Source organism: Zalophus californianus, chromosome 17 (assembly GCF_009762305.2).
Source record: "Zalophus californianus isolate mZalCal1 chromosome 17, mZalCal1.pri.v2, whole genome shotgun sequence".
Taxonomy (NCBI): Eukaryota; Metazoa; Chordata; class Mammalia; order Carnivora; family Otariidae; genus Zalophus; species Zalophus californianus.
In genome coordinates, this window is record NC_045611.1 from 45,391,600 (window position 1) to 45,415,357 (window position 23,758).

The following is a 23,758-nucleotide window of genomic DNA, read 5'->3' on the forward strand; positions in this document are numbered from 1 at the left end:
AAGGCCACATAGTTTGTGATTCCATTTATATCGAATGCCCAGAATAGGCAAATCTATAGGGACAGAAAGTAAGTTAGTGGTTGCCAGAGGTAGGTGGGAGGGAAGAATGGGGAGGGACTGCTTAACAGTAAAGGGTTTTCTTTTCGGCCTGATGAAAATGCCCTGGAAGTAGACAGTGGTGATGGTTAGACAACTTTGTAAATGTACTAAAACTACTCAGCTGTGCTCTTTGAAAGGTTAAAATAGTAAATTTTATGTTACCTGAATTTTACCTCAATAAAAAAATTTTAGGGCTCCTGGGTGGCTCAGTCGTTAAGCGTCTGCCTTCAGCTCAGGTCATGATCCCGGGGTCCTGGGATTGAGCCCTGCATGGGGCTCCCTGCTCCGCGGGAAGCCTGCTTCTCCCTCTCCCACTCCCCCTGCTTGTGTTCCCTCTCTCGCTGTGTCTCTCTCTGTCAAATAAATAAAATCTTCAAAAAAATAAAAATAAAAAAAAACTTTAAAGCAAAGGATAATTCTTTGAAAAAAATTTTAAATAAATATTTATTTTTTGAAGATATATACAAAAGTATTTAAAGATGAAACAATATCATAGTCTAGGATTTGCTTTAAAATACTCCAGGATTGTGTGTGTGAGGGAGGAGGATGGAATAAGGGAGACAATTCATCATGAGTAGCTAGATGATGGGGACATGAGTTTGTTACACTGTTCTTTTTCTATATTTGATTGAAAATTTCCAGGTACATGTAAAAATCTAATGTGCAAGATAACATCGTTAAATTGCATAATTATTTCCCGTCTATTGACATATAGTAAAAGTTAATCATGTGTTTTAAGACTTCAATAAATTCATGGGCGCCTGGGTGGCTCAGTTGGTTGAGCGACTGCCTTCGGCTCAGGTCATGATCCTGGAGTCCCTGGATCGAGTCCCGCATTGGGTTCCCTGCTCGGTGGGGAGTCTGCTTCTCCCTCTGACCCTACCCCCTCTCAGGTGCTCTCTCTCTCTCTTTTTCTCATTCTCACTCTCTCAAATAAATAAATAAATAAAATATTTTTTAAAAATGTTTAAAAAAAGACTTCAATAAATTCAGTTTTTTAAAAAGTTTTAGAATACTCATCAATTCTACTCCTATAAATACCCCAAAGAAAGTAGAGTAGGGGCGCCTGGGTGGCTCAGTCGTTAAGCATCTGCCTTCGATTCAGGTCATGATCCTGGGGTCCTGGGATCGAGCCCCGCATTGGGCTCCCTGCTCAGCGGGAAGCCTGCTTCTCCCTCTCCCACTCCCCCTGCTTGTGTTCCCTCTCTCGCTGTGTCTCGCTCTGTCAAATAAATAAATAAAATCTTTAAAAAAAAGAAAGAAATTAAAGTATATGTCCACACAGAGTATATGTGTACCCAGATGTTCACAGCAGCTTTATTTATAATGTCAATTTTATAAAGCCAAAAACTGGAAACAACCCAAATGTAAATGTCCATCAACAAGCGAACGGACAAACTGCAGTTGTGTTGTATGGAATACTACTTAGGAGTACCTGCAACAACATGGGTGATTCCTGCAAACACTGAGTGAATTAAGTCCTACATAAAAGACTACATGCTGTATAATTCCACTTACATGATATTCTAGAACTTGCAAAATATATGGTTTTAGAAGTCCAGAGAGTGATTTCCTTTGTAGGGGGGCAAGAAGAAGGGAGCAGCAGACGTCTCTAGAAAGAGCTGGAAATGTTTGGTTTCTCCAGTTCAAGTGCTGGACACGGGTGTGTTCACTTTGTGAAAATCTACCAGCCTGCATACTTATGACATCTTTCCCATCTAAACAGGAATAAATGCCCTATACCGTTAAGCCTGATCCATGTAGTGCATCTCAGCACCCACGCCCTGGCATTCCCCCGGGCTCTGGAAGGCACCGGCCTGGGCGATGCCCAGTCCCAAAAGCCTCTCCCTACAGTGCACCTTCTGGTGCGTCTGCAGGTGGACTCTGACTGAACCCCCTTCCCACACACGGCACAGAGACAGGGCTTCTCCCCTGTGTGCACCCTCTGGTGTCTCCCGAGGGCTGAATGGTGCCTGAAGTTCCTCTCACAAGCCCCACACCTCTAGGGCTGCTCTCCCATGTGGACCCTCTGGTGGATGCCCAGATCCTTGCTCCGGCCGAACTGCTTCCCACAGGCCTCACGCCGGAATGGTCTCTCCCCAGTATGGACATGCTGGTGCAGGTAGAGGTTGGCTCTCTGGCTGAAACCCCAGCCACATGTGTCACACACATAGGCCTTGTCTCCTGCATGGTCTGCCAGTGTTGTGCCAGCGCAGAGCGCAAAGTGAAGCCCCGGCCACATACCTCACAAGCCTGGGGCTTCCTATGTGGACGTTCTGGTGGGTCTGCAGGGCTGCCCTGCAGCTGAAGTCCTTGTCGCAGTCTTGGCACCTGAAGGGCTCTCGCCCGTGTGGACGCGCCAGTGGATGGACAGGTTGGAACTGCAGCTGAAGCCCTTCCCACATTCCTCACGCGTGTGAGGTTTCTTTCCCATGTGGTCCTTCCTGTGCCTTCTCAGAGTGGATCCTGAGTTGGATACTCTGGAACGCTCCATGCTTTGGTAGGCCTTTTCTCTGGGAAGGAGCCTGGGAAAGTTAAGGTCTGCTGTCCTTACCCTGAAGGCTCTTCCACGCCCATCGTATGGAGAGGGCTTCTCTCCTGTATGGGTTTGCTGGTGAAGTAGAAGGTTTCTGAGCTGCCTGAAGTCTTGGCCACACTGGGGACCACTGTAGGGTTTTTCTCTTGGAGATGCCTGCCAAGGGAGAATCCCATCATTCTCATCCCTGACACCTGGGACAAAAAAAATTAGATGATGAAGTGAGCAGGGGTTTTGTCCAAGGCTGCACAGCGCATCTGGACACACTCTCAGGCAGTGCTGGTAAGGCCGAGAAGCTTCACAAAGTAGAGAAGTGTTGGGCTGCTGGTCTTTGTCCTTTTGACCTTGGGTTTTTCATTTTTGCTTCAGGGGTAAAGGGAACATACGGAGAACCGTTTCCTTAGTGAGGAAATGAAGTGTTACTAAAACACTTGATTAAACTGTGAACTACAAAGGTGTTAGTGTTGTTAAAGCATAATTATCAAAAGTTAAAAAGATAACTTTCCCAAATATGAAGTGAACAGGGGCACCTAGCTGGCTTAGTTGGGAGGGCATGCAACTCTTGATCTCAGGGTTGTGAATTCAAGCCGTGTGTTGGGGGTAGAGCTTACTTCACACACACACACACACACACACCCCAAATATGGAGTGAACATCTGTCGAAAATTTTAATGAAGAACCAATAAGATGGTAAGGCTGGTTCTTAAGCATGTATGGAGCCTGAGCAGGTATTTGTCTCCAATCAAAAAATCTTTGAATATTTTCAATTAAATGAAAGGCATAAAAAGTCAAACAAGATACATTTTTAAAATTGTTACCCATCCCTTCATGGATTCATAGGTTACTGATGGTATTTACTCCTGGCTGACTGGTTCTCACCTGAATAGGAGCTTCTTGGCATTTCTTCCTCCATCCATACACCATCTTCTTGTTCAAAATGGAAAATCATTTCCAGTTTGGACAGCAGATGCCCTGCTTGAGGGGAAAGATATGTGGATTAGGGCCCTGCAGTGTGACTAAGGACCCTCACACAAGTCAAATCTAGGCCTTGGTATCCGTGAAGATCCTCTGAAGACTGAGAATAAACCTATTATACATTAATATCACATTTTGCATTTACTTATACACTTACAAATATGTATATATATTCCCTAAACAAGAAAAGTTCCAGGAATTCTTGGGAACTTCAGTGAAAAGACCCATTTGCAATATAAAACAGTAATAATGCTCAATGGGTTGAATAGGCAGTGATGAGGCCAGGGAAGTGCAGCCCCAAGTATGATTTGAAGAAACTTGTCAAAAATGCAGACTCCATCCCAAATCCACTGATTCAGTAGTGCTGGTGATGGAAGCCAGGGTTGTAGGTTTTTTGCATAACCTTGTATTTTATAGAAAAGTAGCATTGTAGGTTTTTTGCATAACCTTGTATTTTATAGAAAAGTAGCAAGAGTAACACGAAGAACGCCCACAGAACCCTGAACCATATTCACCAGTTGTTATTGTTTGGCCCGTTTACTTTATTACTTTCTCTCTCTCTCCACATACACAGTTCTTTTCTAAAACCACGTGAGAGAAAGTTACAGGCCCATGGCTCTCTAGGACCCAATTCTTAGTAGGTATTTCCTAAGAACAAGGACATTCTCTCCCATAACAACAGCACAGTCATCAAAATCAGGGGACTTAACATTGACACAGTATTTTACGTAATCCAGCTAATTTGCAAACGACGCCAATATGTCCCTTTTGGCACTCTTCCTGGACATTTTTTAGCATTGAATTTAGTTGTAATGTGTCTTTAATCTTCTTTAAGTTGGACAGGAACTGGCATTTCTAATGATCAGGTATTTTTCTGCACTCTCAAATCTGATACCCTCTGTCATAAGGGATCTGGAATATGTGGGTGCCCAAATGCTAATCCCCTGGGGATTTAATCCATTTGGTTGAACCCACTGTGAGAGTAGCAAATGGGTTCGGGAAGATGCTGTACTCACCCAAGGAGATGAGATTTTCTCATAGTTCCAACATCACTTCTCTGTACAGGTGACTCTGAGAAGCCACTCCTCTTGGGCAAAGTCTGCAGCCACATCCTTGAATGTCACCAGCTGCTAAAATGACAGACATAGTCACACACAGACATACCCATTCCCACAGAGGAATGCAGTTGACAAGTACCAGTGAATCTTGATGGTTTCTAGGGTCCTGATTTTGGCAAACATCCATGCCCCTGCTTACATTATATTTTGTAGAAGATGGAAAAGACATATGAGACACATTTAAAGCTCTCCAGCCCTTAAAGTTTCTTTGATGGGAAGACTCAAACTTCAACCATAGTATACCCAAAGCTACACAGTTCCAGAGGTGCTGCCCACACCACATTGTATGAATCAGGAGAATAAGCTTGAGATTCAAAGTCCATAGTTTACATTAGAGTACACTCTTGATTTTGTACATTCTTTGGGATTGGACAAATGTATAATGATATGTATCCATTATTATGGTATCATACAGAGTATTTTCACTGCCCTAAAAATCCTCTGCACTCTTCCTGCTCACCACTTCCTGTCAACCCTGGTAACCACTGAGCTTTTCACTGTCCTCATAGGCTTTGACATACCTTCCACATCACAGTGACAAGCTGGCTTAAGAGGTCTGCCTCTTCCTTTCCAACCCCCAGATAGAAACTTTACAGTGGAGAAAACTGGGAGACCCTACACTAATTTTTTAAAAGATTTTATTTTATTTATAGAGAGAGAGAGTGCAAGCAGGAAGAGGGGCAGAGAGAGAGGGAGAGAGAGAATCCCAAGGAGACTCTGCACTGAGCATGGAGCCTGACACGGGCTCGATCCCAGGACCTTGAGACCATGACCTGAGCCAAAATCAAGAGTTGAACACTTAACTGACTGCCACCCAAGCACCCCAACCCTACATTAATTTAAGTCACCAAAGTTAATATCACTAGTAATGAAACAAATCAATATTATGTGCTATTTGATATGACACACTGAGGACACATCACTTCTGCATCACTTCTTGCCAAAAGTGTAAAACCTAAATCTAATCATGAAGAACTGTCAAAAAAATCTTAACTGAGGAACATTCTACAAAACAGCTTAGCCGGCACTCATCAAAAGTCATGATCAAGAAAGACAGAGAAACATTAAGGAAAGTGTTCCAGATTGGGGCGCCTGGGTGGCTCAGTTGTTAAGCGTCTGCCTTCAGCTCAGGTCATGGTCCCAGGGTCCTGGGATCAAGTCCTGCATCGGGTTCCCTGCTCCGCGGGAAGCCTGCTTCTCCCTCCCCCACTCCCTCTGCTTGTGTTCCCTCTTTCGCTGTCTCTCTGTCAAATAAATTAATAAAATCTTTAAAAAAATAAAAGGAAAGTGTTCCAGATTGAAGAAGACTAAAGAGAGGTAACAAAGGGAAAAAGGCCATAAAGAAAGTAATTAAGACAACTGGCAAATTTTAATTATGGGTTGGAGATCAGACAATAGTATTGTATCAAGGTTAAATTTTCTAAATTATACCATGGTCATTTAAGGGGCTGTTCTTGCTTATAGAAGATGCGTGCCAAAGTAATTAGAGGTAAAAGACAGATAATGTCCACAACTTAGGCTCAAATGATTCAGAAAATGATAAATACACAGAGATGCAATGATAAAGTAACTGTGACAAAAAGCTGGCAATTGATGAATATGAGTTAAGGCAATATTGGTGTTCTTTGTACTATTATTGCAATTCTGTAAATTTGATCTCATTTAAATTTTAAAATCCATTGCAGCAAAAAACAAAACCAAACAAAAACCTTAACAAGGCCTACAAAGCCCTCAAGAAAGGACAGTACTTCTCGGGGCACCTGGGTGGCTCAGTCTTTAGGCATCTGCCTTCGGCTCAGGTCATGATCCTGGGGTCCTAGGATCGAGCCCCGCATCGGGCTCCCTGCTCAGCGGGAAGCCTGCTTCTCCCTCTCCCACTCCCCTTGCTTGTGTTCCCTCTCTCGCTGTGTCTCTCTCTGTCAAATAAATAAATAAAATCTTTAAAAAAAAAAAAAGAAAGGACAGTACTTTTCAATGTACATGGTAGACACTGGGGCTTGTGGAAGAGATACTGGACCATTTGTGACCTAAATTAATGGAAAGTAGGGGCAAAAGTTAAGGTGTGCCAGGGCTCTGATAGGGTGGTGGCGTAGGGGGAGTGCATTGAGGAGGGAGAGTGGGCTCTCCTCTGCAGTATCCTAAAGCTGTGCCATGTTTCATGTTTCTCTTAGAGTCCTGGTGGGCTCCGCAAGGAAGTGAACAAACATGTCACCTAACTGGGGACAGGGATTACTGCACGAAAGAGGTTAAATCCCACTCACTGAGGGTCTTGCTGCCAGGAACCTGGGGGCCATTTTCTCCTCTCTTCACAGATCACTCAGGGCCAGCAGACTCCAAAGAGAGCAGAATAGGGAGCTGGGAGAAATGAGGATTGAGTCACATGCCAGAAATCCTCATACCCAGTCTGTGCAGATCCACTCTCACCTAAAAGGAAAATAAAAGCATCAATACAAAATCCAGAAATAAACCCACAATCATATGGCCAATTAATCTTCAATGAAGCAGGAAAGACTATCCAATGGGAAAAAGACAGTCTTTTCAACAAATGGTGCTGGGAAAACTGGACAGCAACATACAAAAGAATGAAACTGGACCACTTTCTTACACCATACACAAAAATAAATTCAAAATGGATTAAAGATCTAAATGGAGACCTGAAACCATAAAAATCCTAGAAGAGAACATAGGCAGTAACTTCTTTAGCATCGACCATAGCAAGTTCTATCTAGATATGTCTCCTTAGGCAAGGAAACAAAAGCAAAAATAAACTATTGGGATTATATCAAAATAAAAAGCTTTTGCACAGCAAAGGAAACAATCAACAAAACCAAAAGACACTTATGGAGTGGGAGAAGATATTTGTAAATAACATATCCAATAAAGGGTTAGCATCCAAAATATATAAAGAACTTATAAAATTCAACATCAAAACACAAATAATCCAATTAACAAATGGGCAGAAGACATGAACAGATATTTTTCCAAAGACGACATACAGATGGCCAACAGACACATGAAAAGATGCTCAATATCACTCATTATCAGGGAAATGCAAATCAACAGTAAAATGAGATCTCACCTCACACTTGTCAGAATGGCTAAAATCAACAACACAACAAACAACAAGCGTTGGTGAGGATGTGGAGAAAAAGGAACCCTTTTGCACTGTTGGTGGGAATGCAAACTGGTGTAGCCACTGCGGAAAACAGTATGGACGTTCCTCAAAAAGTTAAAAATAGAACTACCTTGTGATCCAGCAGTTACACTACGGGGTATTTATGCAAAGACTACAAGAACACTCATTCAAAGACACACCGGTACCCTGATGTTTATAGTAGCACTGTTTACAATAGGCAAGATATGGAAGCAGCCCAAGTGTCCATCAATTGATGAATGGATGAAGAAGAGGCAGTGTATATATATACACACACAATGGAATATTATTCAGCCATAAAAAGAATGAAATCTTGCCATTTGCAACGACATAGATGGAACTACAGAGTACAATGCTAAGCAAAATAAATCAGAGAAAAAGAAATACCATATGCTTTCACTCATGTAGAAATAAGAAACAAAACAAACAAGCAAAGGGGAAACAATAAGAGAGAGAAATCAAGAAACCAACTCAATTATAGAGAAGAAACTGATGGTTACCTGAGGGAAGGGGGATGGGGGAAGGATTAAATCGGTGATGGGCATTAACGAGCGCACCTGCAATGAGCACAAGGTGATATATGGAAGTATTAATCACTATATTGTACACCTGAAACTAATATAACACTGTATGTTAACTAACTGGAATTAAAAACTTGAAAAGCGTCAAGAACCAAAGTCCACCTGCAAGACCGTGAAGAATGCAGAACACGCAAATCCTTCAATCTCTGCACTCAGAGGGGTTTTGCAGAGATACAGCCAGGCTGTGATTCAGGGGTGGCCTGGGATACCAAATTCACAACTGGGGCACCTCCACCTTTAACATCTGGGGCTATAACTTCCACTGGGACAACAAAGTGAAAACAACACCTCTCTAGCCTTTCTGGCCAAGAGTATGGAGAATTCTCTGTTGAAGAGATCTGTGCGGGGGCATCCACTTACTAACTCCTCCCTCATCGCCCAAACCCGAGAATGCACAGATCTAGCCACTCCCACCAACACCTAAGAACACGCAGCCCTAGACGGTCCCCCCAAACCCCTGTACCCTACCTCACTGTCCTCTCTCCACCAACCTGGGGTTGCCATGGTCCAGCTGCCACCCCAAACCAAAATGCCCGGGCGAGATTTATCCAAGGGCCCCTAGCTTCTGCCCACCCGCCCCCCAGCCCAAGGATGCATCACAGCTCACCAACCTGGGAACACGCAGTCGCAGCCAACCGTCGCATCTCAATAGAACCAAGAACCCCCTTATGTCGCCCCCCAGACCCCGCGAGTTCCGGACGTTCGGTTTTCCCTGGTCCCCCTTCGCACGACCCGGTACTCTCCCTATTGCCGCCGCCCTCAGCCCGTAAGACTGGGGGACTCACCTCTCCGGGCGACCGCCTGGGAGGTCTTGGGCAGGGAGGCCAGTACGAGACGTTCATGGGCCGCGTGCCCGGCAACGGCCCAGCCCACCCGCGCGGCAGACCGAGAGGGCCCTGCAGCTGGTGCCCCCGCGCGGGGGCCTGGCGGCTGGACCACAACTCCCAGAAGCCCCCGCGCAGGCCGGGGGCGCGCTCGGTACCCCTCCCTGAGGCGAGGCCCGCGTAGGTGAACCCAAAGTCTAAGCCGTGGTGGTCCCGCTCGTGGGGGCTGGACCCACCCGCCCAAGAACAGACACGTGCCTCCGCGGTCTACAATCAGATGTAAAAAGTGCCTGTAATTAGTCTGTTCAGACGCAGCTGTGTTTAAGCTTATATCCTTTATGTGAATATTTACGTCATTTTTTTAAAAGATTTTTATTTATTTATTTATTTGGGAGAGAGCGAGAATGAGAGAGAGAGCCCCAGAGCAGGCAGAGTCAGAGGGAGAAGCAGACTCCCTGCTGAGCAGGGAGCCCGATGTGGGACTCAATTCTTGGACTCCAGGATCATGACCTGAGCTGAAGGCAGTCGCTTAACCAACTGAGCCACCCAGGGGCCCCTATTTATGTCAACTTAACCTGCTTTTTTTTTTAAATTATGTTAATCACTATACATTACATCATTAGTTTTTGATGTAGTGTTCCATGATTCATTGTTGCGTATAACACCCAGTGCTCCATGCAGTATGTGCCCTAATACCCATCACCAGGCTAACCCATCCCCCTACCCCCTCCCTTCTAGAACCCTCAGTTTGTTTCTCAGAGTCCCTAGTCTCTCATGGTTCGTCTCCCCCTCTAACTTCTTCCCCTTCATTTTTCCCTTCCTGCTTTTTTTTTTAAACATATAATGTATTATTTGTTTCAGAGTTACAGGTCTGTGATTCAACAGTCCTATACAATTCACAGTGCTCACCATAGCACATACCCGCCCCTAACCTGCTTTTTAAATCAAATATATATTGAACACGAAGTGTTCTTCCATAATATTTTGTAAATTCTACATGCCACTTATGTAATTGTCTTATCTTGTTATCATTAGGTTGTTTCAAATTACTGGTATTACAACTGCCATCACCTGTGTTTGGCAGAGCTCAAAGGCAGGAAGGGGAGTAGGAAAACTTTATAGTGAAAAAGGGAAGCCTTCAGGAATACAGTGATTGGAGATTATTGGCATAGAAAAGCTGGAGGTGAGCTAAAGAGAAGCAGTGCATATTATATGACTGGTTTGGGATCGAATTTGGCTTTCTCTGGTTGGTCCTGAACTGGAAGCAGAGGGAAGAAAAAAAAAAAAAGTGTGGGGGGAGCTAGCAGTCATTGTCCAAAGCCTGAATGTTATGGGCTGATCACTGCCAAGGTTTTAGTTTGGTTTCCTGATTGGAAACTAGTTGGTTGCTGCAGAGTTTGTAGGTCAGAATTCTGCTGTCATATATGATCTGTTGTTGTCTGTTTGTATATCCAGTCTGTCAAGTTTAACGGTTTCAAACAACTATCTTTCATGGTTTCTCTGGGTCAGGAATTCTGGAACAATCTGGATGGACAGTTTTGGCTCAAATTTTTCATGATAGCTGAACCTGGAAGAGTGCAGAGTTCCCAAGCCACCGCGAGCTGGTGGGACATCTCTCTTATTTCATGTGATCTTAGGGTTTCTCCATGTGGTCTCCTTGTGTGGGCTAATTTGGGCTTCTTAGCATCATGGTAGCCTCAGACATCTTACACTGCAGTTCAGGGTTCTAAAGGCAAGAGTCCCAAGAAAGATCCAGATGGAAGCTCTATCACGTTTTACATCTAGCCTCAGAATCACATAGCATCATTTCCACTGTACTCACAATTTAAAAGGCCCATCCAGATTCAGTGGAAAGGGGAAATTGTCTCCACTTCCTGATGGGAAAGTGGCAAGGTTCTGGAAGACCATGTGGGACCAAAAATATAGTTGCACTCATTTTTGGAAAATACAATTTGCCATAAACTGTAAACAGATCGAAGCAGAGGAAAAAGTCTTAATTTTTGCTCAGCCATGAAGACTGGACATTGTTATTACAGAGCTGAAACCATTTGTAGTAGGTAGGAGTGATAAAAAAAATTATGATCTCTAAATAAATTTTCAGCAGGGTCAGGGAAGATCTAGCTCCACCGAACATATTTAAAGTGACAATGAGAGACAAAAATGAAGCTGTTTTCTGTTTACTCTCTTTGTCCAATATCTGTTCACTGTTACTATAGTTTTGTCATTTTGAAGCTGTTGAATAGAATCACACAAAATGTACCTTTTGATACTGGCTTTTATTCATTAAGCATAATGCCCTTAAGTTCCATCCAAGTTGTTGCATGTATCAATAGCTAACTCCATTTTATTGATGAGTATTATTCTATTGTGTGTATGTGTTCTGTGTTTTCTTAGATTCTGTGTTTGTCTTGTTTGGCATCTATTCACCACGGGGCCAATTGCATTAAGTATATTTTCTTATTTTCTGATTTTCTGTATTCTTGATCTGGCATGTGGGAGCCTTACAGATCTGGAGAGAGATTCCCTCCGAGGGCTAGCCAATTCTTAGAAATAGCAAGGGGCTTAGCAAGAAGCATGTCTTTTACATATAAATCAACCCCACCAGAGTCTATATATCCCAACCGTCTCCTTATCTACCTTAAGTCAATACTTCCTCTGCCCTAAATCATCTCAGAGCCAGATACCAGGCAACTAGAGACCACTGCTTTATTAAAATTCAACTGGGTAAAATTTAAAGATCTCCCTGGCTTTATTCAACATTCCTTAATTGGGTAGCATTCAATATAGCAGATAAAAAGGAGTTCCAAAGAGCCATACAAAGCAAGAGATTTTATAGTCAGAAGGGAACAGGAAGAAGGAAATTGTACTAGGCAATACATAAATAAATAAATAAATAAATAAATAAATATCAGATTTGTTATTGCAAGGGTACTTTCCTTTAGGGGCTAGCAGGAGTCCATTAAGCAGATTACCTAATTAATGCTGATCAGGCAATTCCGGAATGACTGGTTTAAGATTCCATTTCTGGGAGAGCTACACACCTGTCAAAATGGCTAAAATATTGTGACAACAGCAAATGTGGGTGAGGATGTGGAGAACTAGATCACCCATACATTGCAGTATATATAATAGAGTAATACAGTACATCCACTCTTGAAAATAGTTGGACAGTTTCTTATAAAACCCCAAATGCACTTACCATATGACTCAGCAATAGAACTCTTATGCATATGCATTTATCCCAGAGAACTGGAAACTGTGTTCACACAAAATCTCTACACGAATGTTCATATTAATTGTATTCATTATAGCCCAAATTGGGAAATAATTCAGATATCCTTAAATGGAGGAATAGTTTTTTAAATTGTGGCACATTAAAAACAACAACAACAAAATAAACAAAAAAATTGTGGTATATTCACACCATGGAATACTATTCAACCATTGGTACATGCAACAACTTGGATGGATTTCAAGGCAATTATGCTAAAAAAAAAAAGAAAAGAAAAGAAAAAAAAGCCAGTCACAAGATCTACATATTGTATGACTCCATTTATATAGCATTCTTGAAATTTAAAAAATTAGTGAAATGGTGAACAGATTAATAGTTGCAGGGCTTAAGGATGTGGGAAGGGGTGGGCATGGCTATAAAGGGGTAGCATCAAGGTAGCCTTGTGGTGATTAAACAGTTTTGTATATTGTGGTGGCTACAAGAAACTTAGACACATGATAGAATTCTACAGAATTGTTACATACAGAAATAAGTGCATATAAACCTGGTAAAATCTTGATATTGGACTATAGTTATGCAAAATATTACCATTGAGGGTAACTGAGTGCAGAGTACATGGGATCTCCCTCTATGAATATAGATTGAAGAAAATGATTACCTTGAGCTTAGAAAATTATTTAAATTAAGTGATAATCAAAACAAAAGAAACAGGATGAGGTAAATCTTACAGGGAAATTTATAGCCATAAATACATATTAGAAAAGAAATGGTAAAAATCAATGAAACAAAAATTCACCTAAATTTTAAAAATTGCATTAAATTAAACCAAAAGTCGAGTAAGAAAGTAATAAAAACAGAAAAATAAATAAATACATAAAATAGAAAAGAGCCACACAACAGACTACCAAGAAAGCGAGAAGTCATTCTTTCAAAAGATCAATAAACCACTACAAAAACTAATTAAGTGAAAAAGAAAAAGCACAAATAACCAGGAGCAGGAATATAATGTACAATATAATGCAGATTTTAGAAAGAATAAGATTACACCCACTGATCTGAAGGGATGTACAAGATAGACTGTTGCTTGAGCAAAGAAAGAGAAAACAATGCATAGCATGGTGCCATTTATTTATTTATTTTTTAAAGATTTTATTTGAGAGAGCGAGAACGAGAGAGAGAGAGAGAGAGCACATGAGGGGGGGAGGGCTAGAGGGAGAAGCAGACTCCCTGGTGGGCAGGGAGCCCAATGGGGGACACGATCCAAGGACTCCAGGATCATGACCTGAGCCGAAGGCAGTCACTTAACCAACTGAGCCACCCAGGCACCCGCCATTTATTTTTTAAGTGATCTCTGCACCTAATGTGGGGCTCGAACTCATGATCTCCGAGATCAAGAGTCAGATGCTCCACCAACTGAGCCAGACAGTTGCCCCAAGCTTGGTGCCATTTAAAAACTTGAATAAGGACAAATCAGATTGACATGTGTGATGTTGATATGAGCAGGGAGAAAGCTATGAAAAGATAAATAAGCTTTGTTGAAATTATAGATATGTCTGAAAGAATTGAGATGGGGCATGATATTTATATGACCTCATTGTTTACTAGTTGTGAAAATATATTACTGCTGTAATTTTGGTAGAGGAATATAATAAAAGATACATTAAAAATGTATGCATATGTGGAAAAGAAAGGTTTGGAATCACTCTTTCCTGTAAAAATTACCATAAATCAGTGTTCAAGAAAATCTCTCTCACAGGATCTGACTGAAGAGGAAATTATAGAAGAAGGAAAGATTTATGAGATCTTTGGTGAAGGACATTTCCTTCTGCAGAGTGGGACAACTTTCCCTGACAAACTAGGGTCTAATACTAGAGACATGGAAAAGCCCTAACCCCAGATACTTGACTCACTATCTATAGTAATCTCCTAAACTTTATCCTTCTATTCATGTACTTTGGTCAAGTAACTGTGTCCCAGATGTGTTTATTTCTCACAAATGTTAATGACCATGAGGAGGAAAATGGTTTTCACAGTCAAATTAATTTGTGACACACTGGAATATACAAGTTGAACTCTGAGCCTTACTGTTTTCTATTTCTGGACTATTCTACTGCATTGCCCTGTTTGTCTATCCTTAGACAAACACTACAGTCCTTATCGGCCTACCATAGCTTTATACCGAGGCCTGCCTCAGATGCCACAAGGCCTCCCATTTGTTCCTTTTCAATACTGATTAACTATTCTAGGTCTTTGGGTTTCTAGACAGTAGCTCCCCCCTTATCCATGGCTTCCCTTTCTGGGTTTCAGTTACCCACGGTCAAACCACAGTCCAGAAATAGCAAATGTAAAATTCCAGAAGTAAACACTTCGTAAGTTTCAACCCATGAGCCGTTCTGGGTAGTGTGATGAAGTCCCACCCAGGATGTGTCCCTTTGTCTAGTGTATCCACACTGTCTGTGACACCCACCTGTTAGTCACTTAGCTGTCTAGGTTCTCGATCAGCTGTTATGGTATCACAGCACCTGTGGTCAAGTAGGCCTTATTTTACCTAATAGCCCCAAAGCACAAGAGTAGTGGTGCTGAATATTTGGATATGTCAATGAGAAGCTGTAAAGTACTTCCTTTAAGTGAAAAGGTGCAAGTTCTTGACTTAATAAGGAGAAAAAAGAAAAAAAATTCAGTTCTTTTTTTTTGTTTGGTTTTAAGATTTTATTTATTTGACAGAGAGAGTGCGAGAGCAGGAACACAAGCAGGGGGAGTGGGAGAGGGAGAAGCTGGAAAAATCCAGTTCTGTACTAGCTGCAGTTTCAGGCATTCACTGAGGGTCTTGGAACCATATCCCTTGCAGATAAGGCAGTGGGGCCGGGGGAGGACTACAGTACAAATTTTAGAACAATTTTACCAATTAAAAAAAAATGCTGGTATTTGGACTGGGGTGGCACTGAATCTATAGATACTTTGGGGAAAATTGATTAAAGATACTGAGTTTCCAACCCACAGCCATGGTATCTCCATTTATTTAAATCTTGTCTAACTTCTCTCAGCAATGTTTTGTAGTTTTCCATATAAAAGTCTTTCATATCTTTTATTACACTACTCCTAAGTATTTTGTATTCTTTGATATTATTATAAACTGTATTTTTGTTTCATTTTACAATTGTACATTGCTCATATAAAGTGTTGCTTTCTTTATGGTCAATTGATTTTTTTTGAAAGATTTTACTAATTTGACAGGGAGAGAGAGCAGCAGAGGGAAAGGGAGAAGCAGACTCCCCACTAAACAGGAAGAAAGATGCAGACCTCGAACCCAGGACCCCGGGATCATGACCTGACCCAGAGGCAGATGCTTAACCGACTGAGCCACCCAGGCACCCCATGGTCAATTGATTTTTTTTTTTTTTATAAAAGTGCCAAAGCACCTCAACGGAGAAGAAAGTCTTTAACAAAAAGTACTGGAACAACTGAGTATGTGAGGGGAAACACACACACACACACACAAAATCAAAGAAACAAAACAGAAACCCCACTTGAACTTTATCCCATACACAAATATTAATTCTAGGTGAATCACATACCTAAGTTAAAAGCTAAGACTATCAAGCATCTGGAAGAAAACAGAATTTTCTATATAATCTTTAATCATTGAGTTGCGTTTAGTTCTGCATTAAAGAACATAATCTGTATGATGTAAGTCTGTTGAAAGTTATTGAATCTTATTTTATGATTCAACATTGTAGTATTTCCTATTGTATTTCCTATATAATTGAAAAGCAAGTATGTTCTGTGGTAGAGACTGTACAAAGACTATCACTAAATAAATATCAAGTAGGTAAAGTTGGTTGATAGTATTGTTTAAATCTTTTGCATTCAGGGCTTTTCAGGTTTTAATCCATCCAGAAAAGTCCTAAGTATCATTGTAGGCTCTCTTTTTTTTTTTTAAGATTTTATTTATTTATTTGAGAGAGAGAGAGAATGAGAGCTAGACAGCATGAGAGGGGGGAGGGTCAGAAGGAGAAGCAGACTCCCTGCTGAGCAGGGAGCCCGATGCGGGCCTCGATCCCGGGACTCCAGGATCATGACCCGAGCCGAAGGCAGTCGCCTAACCATCTGAGCCACCCAGGCGCCCTCTCATTTCTCTTTATCTCCATGGTCTCTTCATCTATATTCCTTCATCCTCATTCCTATAACATGCACTGCACTTAGGTATGGAAAGTCACACAGCAATCTGTTCACTTAAAAGGGGCTTATTCCCAACAGAAATTCAGTTCAATGCTTCTTTGTCTCCACCACTCTTAGATGGTCCCATATAAAAGTAGGATTTTTATATTGTCAAGGTTTTTCTTGCAGTCATGGCAGTGAATGTTTTTCATATTCGTCTAGAGCATATTGTTCTAATTGCAATCAAAGTTGAAATTCTGGGGAGCCTGGGTGGCTCAGATGGTTAAGCGTCTGCCTTCGGCTCAGGTCATGATCCCAGAGTCCTGGGATCGAGTCCCGCATCGGGCTCCCTGCTCCTTGGGAGCCTGCTTCTCCCTCTGCCTCTCTCTCGCTCTCTCTCTCTCTGTGTCTCTCACGAATAAATAAATAAAATCTTTAAAAAAAAATAACATTAGGATTATAGGGGCGCCTGGATGGCTCAGTCATTAAGCATCTGCCTTCAGCTCAGGTCATGATCCCAGGGTCCTGGAATCTAGCCCAGCATTGGGCTCCCCGCTCCACGGGAAGCCTACTTTCCCTCTCCCACTCCCTCTTCATGTGATCCCTCTCTCGCTGTGTCTCTGTCAAAAAATAAATAAAATCTTTAAAAAAAAATACTGGTTAACATTAGGATTATAAATTCATAGAAATAGGTAAGTTGCTGTCTCAGTCTGTGTCTAAAAGAGTTCCTAAAACCTTTCATAGATTTCAACTATTAAATATATATAATTTGGTGTCTCCCTTAATATAGCTGTGTGACATTTGAAGTAATTTTGGTGTAATTTAAAAATGTTCCTTTTGGAGGGGAATCTATTAAGATTTTACACCTCTGCTGTAGTCAATTCTGTGTCAGTTCAATTTCTTTATAAAAATCCCATACTTGGGGCGCCTGGGTGGCTCAGTTGTTAAGCATCTGCCTTCGGCTCAGGTCATGATCCCAGGGTCCTGGGATCGAGCCCCGCATCGGGCTCCCTGCTCCGTGGGAAGCCTGCTTCTCCCTCTCCCACTCCCCCCGCTTGTGTTCCCTCTCTCGCTGTGTCCCTCTCTCTCTCTCTCTCTGTCAAATAAATAAGTAAATAAAATAAAATAAAAATCTCATACTTTGTCCAGACTTTCAGATATGGATAAAAATACCTATAGTACTTTTGTTTTTTAATTGTGATAAAATTCATATACTATTATATTCACCCTTTTAAAGTATACTCTTCAGTGGTTTTTAGTACATATTCACAAAGTTGTGCCAACTACACCACAAATCTCAGAACACTGTCATTAACCAAAAAGACAAAGTCCTTTTAATTAAATATGTAGTTGTTTCAATTTCACAATCCTATTCATCTATCATCCTTACTTCCCCACACAAATGACTAAGGTGTGTCTACTGTTATTTCTGTCAAATAATCAAATTTTCTATTTTAGTTTGTTTACTTATTTCATTTATTTCTGTATAAGAATGACTTTCTCTACCCACATTTTAGGCTTATTTTTGTTTATTTAAGCTCATTGAGTTCCATATTGAGTTTATTAATGACCTGTCTAGTATTTTAATATATACATGCAAACTGGTTTATACAATTTCCAATACAACCTGCCATTCACAGGTTTTTCAATTGTGTTCATTTTCATTCACACTTAAATAATATGTGTATCAAGGACTTAGTTCCCTGACCCATGTTAATCAATAGGGAGCACAGAGTTAAAATTCAAATATTTGATGGCTATTCTATTGTTACTGTTTTCTCCATTCTGGTCAAACACTGTGGCCTGTATGTTTTGGTTTTTTTTGGGGGGGGAGGAGGAACTAATTATTAGGAAAAATATCCTTATCTCTTCCTGTTTTTTGACAGCTGTGATTTCAACTACTCATCATTATATGCACAGGGTTTCAGACTGGCATTAACTTTGGTGCAAGCATAGAAGATGAAGTCTGAAGAAAGACTATTCACAAATTCTTTTTCTTCCTTTTAAAATTCCATGCTGGATAATGAGTGATGAGAAAAGCTTTCCTAGGGGCGCCTGGGTGGCTCAGTCGGTTAAAAAAGGTTGCCTTTGGCTCAGGTCATGATCCTGGAGTCCCAGGATTAAGCCCCACATCGGGGGGGGGGGGTCCCTGCTCAGCGGGGAGCCTGCTTCTCCCTCTGCCCCTCACCCTGCTTGTGCTCTCTCTCTCAAATAAATAAAATAAAAATCTTAAAAAAAAAGCTTTCCTATACTAATTACGTTCATTTCTCTCTTTTTTTTCATTAGGAATTCTTTGATTTAGACAAAGGTAAGCAACATGGCTAAAATCCTTTCCACAAATAGGAGCACCTGGCTGGCTCAGTCGGAAGAGTGTGTGTCTCTTGATTTCAGGGTCATGAGTTCAAGCCCCACATTGGGTACAGAGATTACTTAAATAAACTTAAAAAAAAAAAATCCTTTCCATGAATAATAATGAAGATAACTATGAAAATGAGTACCAATGATAATAGTGGACAACTTTTACTAAACATTTACTAGGTATAGTAAATATTTACTAGGAATAGTTCTAAGCACTTTACATTTATTAATTCATTGAATCCTCACAACAAACAAATACATACAGCATGATTATCTTAATAATATGTAAGAAATAAATTGCCACTAACATATAAAAGTAAAAAGTAAAAACAAAACAAAACTAGAAGGATAAACAACACTTTGATAATAGTGGTTCATTATCTTTCTAGTATGAGAGGGGGGTGGATAAAAAGGAACAAAACAGTTTAAAGGGAGAAAATGTGTATAATTTCAGCAATAAATAGATGTTTTAAAAGAAAGAAACAAACATTCAAAGATAAATTTGGGGTCATAGTATTCGGGACATATTTCATAACTGCAAATGTTTAGATGCAAACAGAACATGAGTAATAAAGTCATTTTGAAAAGTCATTAAGTATATATAATTCATTTTAAAAATCTATATTTATTGAAATGGCAACCATATTTTTTGGCATGACCAAAACAGGTGAAGGGATAACATGCATGCATACCATGACTTTAAAAATAAAGTCTGGGAGGTTTGCTCTATCAACTTACGAGTAGTCATTGATAGTTGCTATGATTACTGTTAATCATAATTGCTGGTTTTCTGATTTTCTGTTTTGTGTAAGAAAATACAAATTTGTGAAACGAAACACAAGATTAATACTGACTTCAAAAACAAGGTTATAACTCTACAATTAGAAACTACAAAATCTCACAATTTTAAACAGTGTGATATTGGTGTAAGCACAAATACATAGATCAGAGAAGAAAAAAATACAAGCAAATATAAACAAGAATATAATGTCTCACCAAGAAGGTAGAATGAAATAATAGGCAAGAAAAGAATTACTGAACTGCCCTTAGTACAAGATTGGGGAACGGGGATGGGTAATGTCAATTTAGAATCTTAATTCATAACTTAGAGTGAAAAACATTTGAATTAAAAAGAAATATAAAATAAAATTTAAAAACAAAAACTAGTGAAAGTGTAACTATCAAACGTGAATTTTTTTTGTTTAAAATATTAGGAAGGTAACAGGTGCTTTAACTTTTATTACTCATCAGTATGAATTCCCTGATGACGAATGAGATCTGAGCCACTACTAAATGCCTTCCCGCATTCCTTACAGTTATAGGGCTTTTCACCAGTGTGAATTCTCAGATGTCGTGTAAGGTTTGAACATTTATTAAAGGCCTTTCCACATTCACTACATTCATACGGTTTTTCATCTGTATGTATTCTCTGATGTTGAAAAAGTTGTGAGTTCTGAGTAAAGGCCTTCCCACATTCAAGACATTCAAAGGGTTTCTCACCGGCATGAATTCTCTGATGTTGACGAAGTTGTGAGCTCTGAGTAAAAGCTTTCCCACATTCCTTACAATCATAGGGTTTCTCCCCAGTGTGAATTCTCTGATGATTAGTAAGCGCTGAGCCACTACTAAAGGCTTTGCCACATTCCTTGCACTCATACGGTTTTTCACCAGTATGAATTCTCTGATGCTGAACAAGCTTTGAGCTCTGAGTAAAAGCTTTGCCACATTCTTTACATTCATAGGGTTTCTCACCAGTATGAATTCTCACATGTTGAAAAAGTTGTGAGCTCTTAGTAAAGGCTTTCCCACATACTTTACATTCATAGGGTTTCTCACCAGTGTGAATTCTCTGATGGTCAATAAGATTTGAGCAATAGCTAAAGGCCTTCCCACATTCCTTACATTCATAGGGCTTCTTACCAGTATGAATTCTCTGATGCTGAGAAAGGTATGAGCTACAACTGAAAGCCTTGCCACATTCCTTACATTCAAATGGTTTTTCACCAGTATGAATTTTCAGATGTCGAGTAACATGGGAGCCACAACTAAAGAATTTCCCACACTCCTTACATTCATAAGATTTTTCACCAATATGAATTCTCTGATGTTGAATAAACTGTGAATTCTGACTAAAGACCTTTCCACATTTCTTACATTCATAGGGTTTCTCTTCATTGTTAATTATTTGCTGTAGAGTAAAGAATGTCTGTTGAATAAATGTGGGCATGTATTCATGAGTGAGTATTTCTTGGCTGAAATGCCCACTTTGATATCCCAGTTGTTTTTCAAAGTGGTTTCTATATTCCACAATGTCTCTAAAACGGGAGTACTCAAGGCCATGCTTTGTAAGCCCCATTATCTCCCTCTGGCAAGATTCTATTTCATAAACTTCCTTCTTCAGAGACAGTAACTTGGTTTCACACATTGATTCCAGATCTGAAAGAAAATGAAATGTTAAATATTCTTACCACCCCACTCCCACCACCCATTTATGAAAACTTAAACTTTTATAATAGAAATGGAAAAATTAAAGTGAAAAGAGTATCTGGTGGTAAGTGACATATAGTTCTCAAGTATATCTGTTTAACCTGAAGATAGACCCCAAAACTGCACTGAAATTAATGAGATATAATGCAAAATGTGAGGGAGGAGACTACAGAAAAAGGAAACCACAATGATTCTCAAATATTGATGTGGCTCAGAATCATAAGGAAAGGAAGATAAATATACACTACCTGGGCATATGAAAAGATGACAAGTCCTATATACATCTATACAAGCATGCATGTATGAACACGTAAGAAACCATCATACTATACGTATCACAAAAAGTGGATAATTTGCTGACCTCCATTAAAGGTTTCTGGAGAGGAACAAATGCACATAGGGGAAGATTTCTGGGCTCTGTAGTATGATAAAGAATAAATTTGGTCTTTGTCCTTGGTTTCTAACACAGAGCTTCAAAAACCCTTGGAACTTCCTGAGTGATAGGAGTGTTTTTTGCTAGGCCAATGAGGTGACTCACGGCAGATCCCTAGATAGCTGCAGGATGGGGGACTGGTCACCAGAAAGACCTAGCATGTTATTAGAGGGTTGGGACCTTCAGCTACTGGCCTTCTGGGGAGGAGAGAAGAGCCAGAGATTGAGTGGCCAATGACTCACTCAATCATGCCAGTGTGAGTAAATCCCAATAAAAACTCTGTACACCAAAGCTCAGTGGACCTTTCTGGTTGGTGAACATACTTGATGTGCCAGGTAGGTGACACACTTTGATTCCACAGGGAGATGGCGTGGAACCTCTGTATCGGGAAGCTTACTAGACCTTGCCCTAAAATGTATCCTTCAGAGTAAAACTGCAATTATAAGTATAAAGCTTTCTAGAGTTCTGTGAATCATTCTAGCAAATTATTAACCTTGCAGGAGCTGTGAAAATCCCCAAATTTATAGCCAGTTGCTCAGAAGTGTAAGTGTCTAAGAACTCTGAGACTTGCAGCTGGCATCTAAAAGTGAGAGCAGGGGCGCCTGCGGGGCTCAGTCGGTGAAGCGTCTGCCTTCGACTCAGGTCATGATCCCAGGGTCCTGGGATCGAGCTCAGTGGGGAGTCTGCTTCTCCCTCTCCCCCACTCGTGCTTGCTCTCTCTCTCTCTCTCTCTCAAATAAATACATAAAATCTTTAAAAAAGTAAAATAAAATAAAGCGAGGGCAGTCTTGTGTACAGCTCTGCTATTAATCCGTAGGGTCTATGCTAACTCTGGGCAGTTAGGATCAGAACTGCAGCACTCCCAGTTGTGATGAAAACTGAAGAGGTTCCAAAGTAAGGATAGATTGGCCAAAATTTGAAAGAGATTACAGAGGGCTAGCCACAAAGGGGCAGAGCCTGGAGTCAGTCTAAGGTATTGAACTAAATTGATGTGAGTAGTAGATAGGGAAGACTCAGAATATGTTCTGTTCTGGTGATTCAGTAAAAATACTGTTTGCCTTCGAATTTTGTGATGCTGATCTTGGGAGAAGAGACTTACTCATGTACCACTGCAGTGGCTGAAAAGGAGGCAGCTAACGTTTAAGGCAAACAGGAAGAAAATAAGACACGGTGGAAAGTACTGTCATGGAAAAATGACAAGTGGAAGCAAGCTGATAAGAGTGGAATTCCAACTCACAGTTACTCACTATATGTTCCTGGATTCATGACCTGAGCCGAAGGCAGACACAACTGACTGAGCCACCCAGGCACCCTGGAGTTTTCTTAATACATTAAATAGTAAGACCTAATACTGAACCTAGTACTATAGCAATTCTGAAATATTGATGAGCACAAATAATTTTTTAATATGTCTACATTAACAGTAAGATGATATGAAAATATCTGTGATTTCCATCCATGTCAAAGTCACAGGAACTATACAATACTGCTATGGTTTGTTCCATACACCACAGTAGGAAGATATGCAATTTTCAATTCGAGGTTAGTTAAATATAAAGTATTTTGTTCTTCTCTTTCAAGCTCAAAGACTCCCTAAATTTTATTCAAAAGAATCCAAAATTAGCAACCTCCTTAAAAACATGATGTCACTCTTCCGCTCAAATCATCTCATTCAGAATAGAATTCAAAGCCCATACCAAGGCCCACAAGACCCCAAGTCATCTGCAGGCACACCCCACCTCTCACGTGCACCTAGCACACAAACACACAAACACACGTACATCCTGCTACTTTGCTGATCTC

At 40.6% G+C, this 23,758-nt stretch overlaps 1 protein-coding gene and 1 long non-coding RNA gene across 2 annotated transcripts in view; both read right to left on the minus strand.

Annotated features, from left to right (window-relative positions):
• The window catches only part of LOC113935420, a 93,359-nt gene that overhangs the window by 41,188 nt on the left and 28,413 nt on the right, over window positions 1-23,758 (minus strand). The window contains 6 exon segments of the mRNA XM_035724896.1: window positions 2,373-2,829; window positions 7,128-7,152; window positions 9,075-9,554; window positions 15,316-15,392; window positions 16,095-16,123; window positions 20,280-21,471. Of these exon segments, the coding sequence (XP_035580789.1) occupies window positions 2,373-2,829; window positions 7,128-7,152; window positions 9,075-9,554; window positions 15,316-15,392; window positions 16,095-16,123; window positions 20,280-21,471 (2,260 nt within the window).
• LOC113935667 lies at window positions 994-9,409 on the minus strand. The gene is made up of 5 exons (XR_003524083.2): window positions 9,249-9,409; window positions 6,990-7,152; window positions 4,627-4,737; window positions 3,515-3,607; window positions 994-2,829 (listed from the first exon to the last, which is right to left on the minus strand). It is a non-coding gene; the product is annotated as an uncharacterized LOC113935667 (long non-coding RNA).